Below are 10,127 nucleotides of genomic sequence, written 5' to 3'. Positions count from 1 at the left end.
ACAGAAATTAATGGGGCGTTGGCGCAATGGTAGCGCGTCCGCCTCCAGAGCGGAAGGTTGGGAGTTCGAGTCTCTCACGTCCCATGCATTTTTATTTTTATTCTTTACGTCATGGTCCATCAACTCTCTTCTGTAATATTAATAAAGTGAAATCTCTTAGCGACTCTACTCCTTACACTATCTGTTATGGCTGTACATCTACCCCCCTACCATAACGATTTGTGCATCATTTCTCTCCCCGCTTCCCCACTTTTCATTCGTTAATTCATTTCTTAAATCACAATTGTAAAGTGACGTATATTCTGAATTAAAAAAATAACTTGTTCTCATGCCTGCTCCCCCCCTTTTAAAGCTTTTTGGCAGTTCCACATCCCTCTAAAGCAAACAACCCCAGCAGTTTTCTACCTTGTCTTTGAATCTTACCGCGTCTTTTCTCTCTCATCCTTCTATACTGAGAGTTTGTGGGTTGGAGCTTGTTATTTTCGATCCGTATAACTATATATAAATAATGGCACCAGTAACAGACCCACCTCCAATTACGCCATCGGTAAAAACAAACAACGCCCGTTTCCACATAGATCTCACTCATACTTATTCATGCGTTTTTTCTTTTCTCTCTTCCTAAACTGTAGCAGGATCTGGCACCTGATGAAAAGAATAAGTCTCTGGCAGGCACAGAAGATGAAATCGCGCATGGCGAAGCTGAAGCAACTCGCCTGGACGATGACATTATAGACCATATCACTTTCGACCAGCTACTTGAGATGGACGATGATGAAGATCGAGAATTTAGTCGGAGCATTGTATGGAACTATTTTGAACAGGTCGAGAGTACCGTTCGAAATATGGATGAAGCATTGTAAGTTATCTTTCATATCAGTTTTCCCTCCATTTTCCTAAATCCACTCAATTGCATCACTCTTTGTAATTACACGCTCTAACTAGGAAATCCAAAAAACTCGATGAACTCTCTCATCTGGGCCATTTTCTTAAAGGCAGTTCAGCTGCCCTAGGCCTCAACAAAGTGAAGGCTAGTTGCGAAAAGATTCAAAACATCGGAAATCTCAAGAACGACTTGGGGACGGCGACCATAGACGAAGAAGAGGCGTTGCGTCTGATAACACAACACATTAGTATTGTGAAACGAGAATGCCAGGAAGCTGAGAAGTATTTGAGGAGATTTTATAAGGATGAGTAGGATGAGGACAAACTGTAATTTTTATTAGTATATGCTTATTATCTCTCTTATTTTTCTGATGTTGCTCACTATCTTTACTTGGGTATTGGATACTTTTTCTCTTGTTAATGACTTGGATGAAATGGGTGTTTATGGTAGAAAAGTAAACAATTTTGCACCAGGGATCTTCTCTTTGTTTTTATCTCTCCTTTCTCTGTTTCTTTGGATTATTTTATTTTCAATATTTTCTTTCTCCAATGATTTATTTTTTTTTTCATTAATATAATGTTTTTTTTTGGAACGTAATCTGAGGTTTGACTAGCATCCCTAAGCTTTTTTACCAAGGCTATGATGAGTAAGAGAGAAATTAGAGCCAACTATGATGGCCACTAGAATCAACCGTTGGCCAATACATAGCAGGAAAGATTAGCTCTATACCATACAGAACAAAAACTTAAACTTAATGTGTGGCGAATTCTCTTGGTAAAAATGGCTGCCTTCATTCGTTTCCGCTGCCATGCTTAGCGGACCCAAGACATACTCCTTGGCTCAGGTTTGTAAGAGCGCGACTTGTGACCATCTCTGACATCATGATTAATATACAGAGTTACACTGAATGTTATCAACCGACACTTTCCTTCCCTAGTGAAATCTGCATATGTCATAATTTTGAGACAAGGCCCCAGTTGTACAGTGGTTTGTCTTCGGAACTCTAGCTAGTTCAAAATAATGCTCAAAATATCTACATTGCTAGAGCATTCTCGAAGACGCTATAACTCTCAATGTTGAGTTGGTATTTTTGAATGGAACCTCTAAGGTATTAAGTTCGATTTATACACAAGCAAATTCTCTCACATGTTGCCCACTAACAAGAAGTGGAAAGCAATATGAACACAGCGTATAACCAATACCAGACTAAGAAAAAGAGGGAAGGAAGTGGAAAGCAGCACGTCTTACCGAATTGGAAATATATTGAGATGAGATGTTGAGCATTAGTTCTATAAAGAAGATTGCAGTTATATTCAAAGATATAATGTCTAAATCTTGTGTTGACCTCGAAATTGAGAATAATGTGTGTGCTGTATTTTTTAGACATCAATAATAATTCATTTGATGACGTTTGAATGATGTGAACTGTGCTTTTCGCATGGGTCTATGTCGATGTTTTAAAACATGACAGAATACTAGCATCTATTTTCTTTGTTTCTGGCTCCCAAATATATCCAAAAAAAAAAACGCTTCTAAGAAGACATACAACCTGTATTTTTACATATCAGGCAAAAGCCCAGGTTCTTTTAGCAGCTGCGGTCCAAATTTCTGCATTACATTAGATCTACTAGATACAAGTGAGATCCTCTTTCGTTTGTTTGCTTAGCGGTGTACAGGTTGTCGACCGTCTCACTAGCCTTTTTGCCCCCGAGGTTTTATTCATAAGAGAAATGGTTTCTTTTGAAATTTGAGCGCCATCTTTTAACATGCAGCACGTATATTTATTTTGAGGATCTCACTTTATTAATCGTAAGTACTTGTGAGATCAGACCAACTTACTAAAAGCTAGAGAGATGTGAAAGTATGCGAGCCTTACCTAATACGTATATACTATCATTTACTTGGACTAATCACAATTTGAATGCAATTACCATTCTTCCGAAATGTACTGCAGGATATTTATGCAGGCATTGCAAGCGTACGATGCCACAAGGGGCACTGACAAAAAGCTGGGAATACTATGTTTCTCATTTTCTATAGGATATACTCCAGGGTACAGGTAGTTTTCTCTGTTACTCTTTAGTCTGATGTTAACAAGAGTAAAATATCCAACTTATCTGGTCATTGAACAGTTATCGACTGTCATTGTTCGAGATCCAAAGCAGCCTATATTTCAATTATTATGTCAGATATTCGACGCGACATGGTTTATTGCTTTATTTATTCTTAAGGAAAATATAGATATAGATACCTATTACTCTTTCGTTATAATCGATGTACTAGACGTCGAAGTTTTCAAAGATAATTTCCCATCTATACGTAAATTAAACCTGTTCCTTTTTACATGTCTGCTTAAAAAAAAAACAAGTGCCAATTTTGGCCACCTAACACCCACCTTCTTTCTCTTACTGTCCCAGTGGAAGGGTATGCAGGGAAAAAAATAGAATTCAAAGATTACTTTTTTTTGGTGCATCGTGCAGAAACAAGTGAGAGAATCTTATATAAAAGATATCTAGCTTCTCAAGGATGGGCTCCTCTCTAAACCCCACCTGTTACAAAATAGACCACACTCCCAGTCTAAATTTAATTTTCCATTTATTATTCCTTTCCGCTCTCTATAATTCCATTCATTCCCTTTAATACATCCTATCCCTTGTGTGCATTTATATACATTTTGCGGTTTTATACTCAACATCCTTTCCACCATTCTCTTTTGTTTTCTTTTCCTTTAAAAACACCTTTCCGAAATGAATATGCTCAACCGATTCATCTACGAGCCCCATCCACTGTGCTTGATTCTAACTGTTGCAGGTCGTCGTTTGGGCCATTCTTCTCGCGCTGCTTCAAGGAAAGACAAAACAGATGAGAATGAATGTAGAAGAAGACGGCTGGAGCCTATATCCGAGGATCCAAATGAGTAAAGTTGGGATGATTTTTTTTCTCTTTATTATATCAATTTCATAGTAATATATATATCATATAATGCTTTTTTCGTTGAATTGTATATTTTGTAATGAGAAATGGAAGCTCGTCGCTTGCTTAGCTTAAACTGACCATTTTTGCTATCTCTCGCCCTATTAAATAAATTTAGAATCTTGGGTTTATTTTTCATAGAATGGAGACCCACACCCTGATGTTAAGCTAGAATACTCTATTCCGTCAAACTGTTTCGTGTTTCTATTTTTTCCTTCAGGACACTTCTTATGCCTTATATTTTCTCTGTGGTGGCCAAAATAGCACCATATTAAGGGAAGTGGCTTGTTGTAAAATAGATTTAAAATAGGTATCTTGCAACTTGAGGGTTTTTAAACTGTAGAAAATAATGTCATTTCTTCTCGATACGCTTCTTGATTCGTTCCAATATTTCATCTTCATCGCATTCCTCATTCTTGTCTCCTATGCTTCCGCAAACACTCTACCGGCTCGCACCGCAAAAGCCGACCGTTGGGTGTTTATATGGCTTATTTTTGATGCATTGGTTCATCTAACTATGGAGGCTATGTTTGTTTGGCTGAGCATTGGAGGGAATAATGTGGAGGGTTCCACAGGATTCATGGCCGATTTATGTGGGTGTTTCTTTATTTTTCTGTTGTAGGAAATCATTTCTCTCGCTGACATGTCAAAATTAATTTCTCTTTTATAGGGAAAGAGTACAGCAAAGCCGACTCCAGATGGGCCATAGCAGATCCTACTATTGTTGCAATAGAGGCAATAACAGCTGTATTCTGTGGGCCCCTTTGTCTGGTTGTCGCCTTGTGCATTCACAAGAAGCATCCATGGCGACACGTGTGGCAAGTAGTTTTGGTAGTTTGCGAATTGTACGGAGGGTACATGACATTTTTCCCGGAGGTAAATTCATAAATGAATGCTTGGTCACTCAATTTACTCACATTATAACATGTTTAGGTTTTGAGTGGTTCATCGGCCTTAAATACTACAAACCCAGTATATAAATACGTCTACCTCATATTTTTCAATGGATTGTGGGTGGTGATCCCCCTATTGTTGCTCTGGCAATCAGCTCAGCGCATCGCGCATGGCGACAAACTTCTCCATTCAAAAGAGTATACTAAGCAGCAATAATTTATTGAGATGCATGTTTGCGCGTCTCATTTTTGGTTAGATTCTATCTACATTCCCTTTTCAATCTATAATACAACATCTGTGTTGACTTGAGAAGTTTGAACTCGGATATGCCAGTTAAAATGTGAAGGCATTCGGTGAATGAAGCGACTTTGGACCCATGACTGGAAGTTGGGGAGTGAAAGAAATGAAGGGGAATCGAAAATTTGGGTTGGAATACTAAAGCTGATCAGGAGATGCTCACCATTTCTACATATATACAAATAGGGGTTATCACACAAGTGGAAGACTAGCCGGATTAATATGATAGTGTCCACCTGGTATTGGGCACGAGCAAAACGCGGGTCAGGGTCAGTTGGGAATTTGCTAGAGAGTGATTTGTGGTCTCTTGTACATATACAATAGGGTAATCGAGAAGCCACCCCGTCAGAGAGACAAGAGTTGAGTCTTCGAGTGGAGATAAAATCAACTCGGGCGACCTCTCTAGTAACTTTGGCGCTAGTGATGATAAAGCGGAGAGAAAAGAGGATGGGATATGCGCAAGCTACAACAAAATCATTAATGTAGTTTGTCTTCATCTTACGTAAGTCGAATAATATTACCAGTTTAGCTTCGTGGCCACTACTCACATCAATAAACCAACAGTCTTTTTCGCCTTCCAAGATCATCTTGTCTACGCGATCTCGCAAATTTTGCAGCCGTCCGATGAACATATGTGTATCAGCGAGATAGATACCAACGAGTGAGGTTATCCCGACTTTGGATCTTAGTTGCCGTATGAGTGTAGTGAGGTCATTTTGAGAAATTGAAATGCGATCTATAAGAGTACAGGATCTGTAATGTCGTGTCAGTAATATAAAACCTCACCGGTCACCTAATGCAATTTACCTAATGCCCAGTGCGACAAATAAAATGTCTAGAGAAGATTCTCGTAGAGCCCTTTTGGTCATACGTTTGCCTTGGAATAGGCCAGCCATTAACATCTCGATCTTGACGAGTAAAATGTCAGATTCGGATGTCGGTAGAGTGTTCTTCATTGGTCTGGATAGCCTAGGATATGGAGTTGGATGAAGTCTCGTGGGAGAGTGTGCGCTTGTGATATTAAAATTTGTACTTGGTCGTGGAAACAATTAATGCAAGTAGACATTTATCCTCACATATTCCTGAAAAAAACTCTAGGATTACATTTGAAGCTTTTCGATTTCATTATTGATACAGCACTCTTCAATTTAACCCATTAAGCAGTCATGTCAAGACAGTTCTCCCATTTTCGATCAAGGTACACATTTCTACATAGGTGAATGAAAAGTGCTCGCTAAATTTGCATCCTCTGAGAACGAGGTATCCATCGACAAGAAAATGTTTGTACAAGAAGGAGTATATTAATAAATTAAGTATAAACTGGTATATACACAAAAAAAAAAGAGTATGCGATCTATAGGCTGTCGAGCTTTCTAATTTTTGACAACAAGTGATCTCTGTTTGATTCGCTTCAATGCTTCCAACTCATTTGGTGTGAATATCATATGCTTCATCTTCCCGAGCGCATCCGTAATGTCTTGCATAACCATTTGCATCATTTCTCCTCTAGTCTCAAATAGCTGCGTTATCTGCTGCAGCGTTTGGTTGAGCATTTGGAACGATTTACGCCGTGTGTTGAAATTAGGATGGGTTCGAGCGATGAATTTGTGGATCTCGCAAACATTATGAGCGTACAGGCACAAGTAATATCGACACCAATTCTGGAGACGAATTGCGGACTGTAGGAAGGTAGTTGCATTTTTGGCTCCCTATGTCAAATGTAGTTGCTATTAGAAACAAAAATATATGCATGCGCGCAGTTAAGTCTTGTGTACTCTAGCATATTCCTCGAATGCCTTTGCTCGAAGCTGCTGCATCAAAGGTGAGTCCATTCGTTGCGGGGGGGCATCCGACTCAATAAATTTTTGCCAAACGCCACACCAATTTACCCAGAACATGGTTCCGAACTCAACGTTGATCCAGGCGAGCTCCTCTTCATTGTAATGCAAATTGGTGGAGAGATCATGTTGCAAAAGAGCAGAAATGCCAATGAGGTACTGGGCGATTTCAGCATCGGAAAGCGACCAGTCAATGTCAACAAACCCTGATAGCTTGGTCGAAAATAGGATGTCCAAGACATAGTTAACCTATCCCCATTATATATGGATTAGAGACCCTAAGGCTTTGACACCCGTTGCATTCAGCAGCTATATACCAAAAACATTCTGTACGCGCGATTGTCGCTTGGCCAAATTGTTGCTACAGGCGACTTGCGAATAATATCCAATCCAATTACTGGCGGTTTCCCACTAAAATACACATAGTTAAGTTCTCTTTTACAGAGCATACACCTACAAACAAAGTTATACAGTTATTTATATATATAAGAAATGTATAAAGTAATTGAGTGCTAACCAGATTCTTCTTCGATATTCTATTTGAACCTTATTGCGTTCATTTGGATCATCTCTCTCCATTTTCAGCGAAAGTGCTAAAAGTGCAGCATGGTGAAAATAGGAATAGGCCTCCTCCATTCGATACATAAGAATCAGCGTGGCATCCATATTGAGGAATGCAAGCACAGTTTGTGGTGACTGGGAGTCAAAAACTTCTTCCAAACTCTCACGTGCTTGTTCAAGGAGCCAATTCATTACGGGCCGCACCCTGTTGATAAGGAAGTTATTGGGATGAGCAAAAACAAGATGTACTGCGGCCCAGGCTATTGCCGTATTTACAAGCGCAGGAGGGAGTTTTTTCTCATAGTATTGTTCAAGGAAAATTGTCATATCAGGGTGTCGAAAATTAAAAAAGCAGTTGCTAGTATATACGAGGAATAAGTGGTCCGTAAGGTTACTACTAATGATCAGTAGGTTCTTTTTGGGGGGGTACATAGCGATCGGGCCAGGATATGAAAACTTAAGGACGGTACAAAGCCGAGATTGGTGGTCGTCTTTGGAACACATTGACGAGCTTAAGCTAGGTGGGAAGTAGGGAGCTGAAATGCCATCATCTATCAATTGCGCACTTAGTAATAGATGAAGATCGCTAAGTGATTTTAAACTAAGCTGAATTCGAAGGTTGTCTCCTGTGGGAAATAAATTATAGCCACTGGCTGCTCCTCGTTTAATAGTGCATTCTCTGCCTCTATTTTCGGAAGAGATGCATGCTTCTTCGGAAGAATGTGGTGGAATCGTCGAATGCAATCTGGAAGATTCAGCAAATGTATCCACATTATAGGGAGCTAATGCGGAGGAGTTGAGTGGAAGAATGTCTTTAATTTCCATGCATAATATTGATCTTCATTTAATGTGATCAAATGCTAAGATAACACGCTTCAACTTTTGGTACTAAATATAATCAATAATTGCTAACTTTATCTAAGTAGATCAAATCATGATTGTTGTGGCTTGAAACTAGAGAAAACACTCTATTTAGGTCGTGTATCAGATATGGATAGGTTTGTCAGCAGGCGAGCATATCACTTAGTAAATCTATTGTAATACAAGTTTATAATCGTTTGGAATGTAATTTCAAACAATTATAAACTTGTATATTCGTACCATGTTGCTCCCATTAAAGCCTCTTCACTTTCAGCATAATATTACATCTATGCTTAAAAAAGTAAAAAATTACATAGTTTGATACTAATATCTTTGTATTTGACATCAATAAGTGTATATTCATCCCACAAAATTTATTCAGCCCATTATTTTAACAATACAATACTTAGAGCATATTAATTAGTTTGCTTAAAAACAGAAGAGATATTTATCAATATACTGTAGTATTAGATGCTTGCACATGAGATATATTTATTAGCTCATTTCTCTAAAAAATCATTGAAAGGGGATCAATGAAAACATTGATAATATATTGTGTTGAAGTATAGAAACAAAAATACATTTATCCTATTATTCAATTCAACAAAGAAATCCATTTAAACAAAAAGAAAAAAAAAACTAAGTCCAAATATATAGAGAAAGTGAAAAAATGAAAAAAAAAATTCTACAGATACATTTACAGAAAAGAAAATATTGCTGTACCTTACGTTTCAAAAAAAAAGGAAAAAAGTAAAGAGGGAAGAGGTCGGAAGTAAAACGACAGCAGAAAACAGAAAAAAATGGAATAGATTATTACTCAACCACCATGTTTACCGGCCCATTCTCAATCCCCCCTGCTTCAGTGAAGGGTGTCTCTCGCACTAATGAGCTCCTTCGTACGGGAGCAGGTGTAACGCCAGAATGTACAGGATTCGAATGAGGAATTGTTTCAGGAGAGGGATGTCCCGAGCCAACTAATGTCCCCGTACCCACTTTTGACAAGGCGTAATCACCAGAATCAAAGTATTTTCTCTGGCCCTAAAAAAACAGCATGAATGATCCAAACTAAATGGAGTTTTCGACAGATTGAGGCATGCTTACCTTGAAACGGTGGCCAAGCACATCTTTCTTGTTGGGCAGTGTACCATACTTTTGAATAAATTTTCTTTCTTCTTCGTTCATTTCTCTACTAAGGGTAAAAGGAAAAGAGTAACACTCGACAGGTTTAATTAAATGGTACGAATTGTAGAAGGAGAGATCGAATTACCACTACGATTCAAGATTATCAAATAATAGAACGAGACTTTTTGTTAGTTATCTTTATCCGGTGGGAACTTTTTTATGGGTCGAAAAAATCTCCCCGCTTTCTCTCATTTTCCTCAGCCAGCAGAGGAATTGACCAGAACATTTTTCGCTTGTCTCAAATTTTACTAAACTCGCTATTGGTATATCGCTATGCTCCTACTTGAAACTCTAAATTTACTCTATATATTCTAGCGATTCTTCAGCGCGCAATCTCTTATTTTCATGTATATTACAGTAAAAAAAAATATTAATAAAAGTTTTTTCTCCCAGAGATTTAGATTCACTCTTTGATGGAAATAAAATGTTGAATTACAAATCGATTTAGGCAAATTATTGTGTATATTGGACAATGCAGCAAAAATTGCTCGTGACAGGGATCGAACCTGTGACCTTGGCGTTATTAGCGCCACGCTATAACCAACTTAGCTACACGAGCATTTCCTTTTGTGTCGTGTGCTAGAGAAGGGATATGCTGTAAGCTAGGATAAATAGGCGAATAGTAGCGGTTTCAC

General features: G+C 38.4%; 5 protein-coding genes and 2 non-coding genes across 7 annotated transcripts; 3 read left to right on the top strand and 4 right to left on the bottom strand.

Moving 5' to 3' along the window:
- Nucleotides 1-12: 12 nt before the first annotated feature.
- Nucleotides 13-84, top strand: VTP21DRAFT_t27. The gene has a single exon. It is a non-coding gene; the product is annotated as a tRNA-Trp (tRNA).
- Nucleotides 85-508: 424 nt separating this feature from the next.
- VTP21DRAFT_7026 (uncharacterized protein) lies at nt 509-1,198 on the top strand (the record flags this gene model as incomplete). Its single annotated transcript, XM_069397722.1, has 3 exons — nt 509-547; nt 633-859; nt 946-1,198. The coding sequence occupies 3 exons, from the start codon at nt 509-511 to the stop codon at nt 1,196-1,198; spliced, it is 519 nt and encodes a 172-aa protein (XP_069255253.1).
- Nucleotides 1,199-4,208: 3,010 nt separating this feature from the next.
- Nucleotides 4,209-4,969, top strand: VTP21DRAFT_7025 (uncharacterized protein; the record flags this gene model as incomplete). The annotated part of the gene is made up of 3 exons (XM_069397721.1): nt 4,209-4,452; nt 4,530-4,735; nt 4,793-4,969. 3 exons carry the CDS (start codon nt 4,209-4,211, stop codon nt 4,967-4,969), a joined length of 627 nt encoding a protein of 208 aa, XP_069255252.1.
- A 65-nt stretch (nt 4,970-5,034) lies between these two features.
- VTP21DRAFT_7024 (uncharacterized protein) lies at nt 5,035-6,006 on the bottom strand (the record flags this gene model as incomplete). The annotated part of the gene is made up of 4 exons (XM_069397720.1): nt 5,035-5,218; nt 5,287-5,513; nt 5,572-5,803; nt 5,858-6,006. The coding sequence occupies 4 exons, from the start codon at nt 6,004-6,006 to the stop codon at nt 5,035-5,037; spliced, it is 792 nt and encodes a 263-aa protein (XP_069255251.1).
- A 417-nt stretch (nt 6,007-6,423) lies between these two features.
- Nucleotides 6,424-7,953, bottom strand: VTP21DRAFT_7023 (uncharacterized protein; the record flags this gene model as incomplete). Its single annotated transcript, XM_069397719.1, has 4 exons — nt 6,424-6,759; nt 6,826-7,137; nt 7,206-7,341; nt 7,406-7,953. The coding sequence occupies 4 exons, from the start codon at nt 7,951-7,953 to the stop codon at nt 6,424-6,426; spliced, it is 1,332 nt and encodes a 443-aa protein (XP_069255250.1).
- Nucleotides 7,954-9,123: 1,170 nt separating this feature from the next.
- Nucleotides 9,124-9,492, bottom strand: VTP21DRAFT_7022 (uncharacterized protein; the record flags this gene model as incomplete). The annotated part of the gene is made up of 2 exons (XM_069397718.1): nt 9,124-9,348; nt 9,412-9,492. 2 exons carry the CDS (start codon nt 9,490-9,492, stop codon nt 9,124-9,126), a joined length of 306 nt encoding a protein of 101 aa, XP_069255249.1.
- Nucleotides 9,493-9,977: 485 nt separating this feature from the next.
- On the bottom strand, nt 9,978-10,051 carry VTP21DRAFT_t21. The gene has a single exon. It is a non-coding gene; the product is annotated as a tRNA-Ile (tRNA).
- Between the last annotated feature and the right edge of the window lie 76 nt (nt 10,052-10,127).

Source organism: Calcarisporiella thermophila (genome assembly GCF_041956535.1).
Source record: "Calcarisporiella thermophila strain CBS 279.70 unplaced genomic scaffold VTP21scaffold_3, whole genome shotgun sequence".
Classification (NCBI taxonomy): Eukaryota; Fungi; Calcarisporiellomycota; class Calcarisporiellomycetes; order Calcarisporiellales; family Calcarisporiellaceae; genus Calcarisporiella; species Calcarisporiella thermophila.
This window is presented reverse-complemented; position numbering and strand designations above follow the sequence as displayed.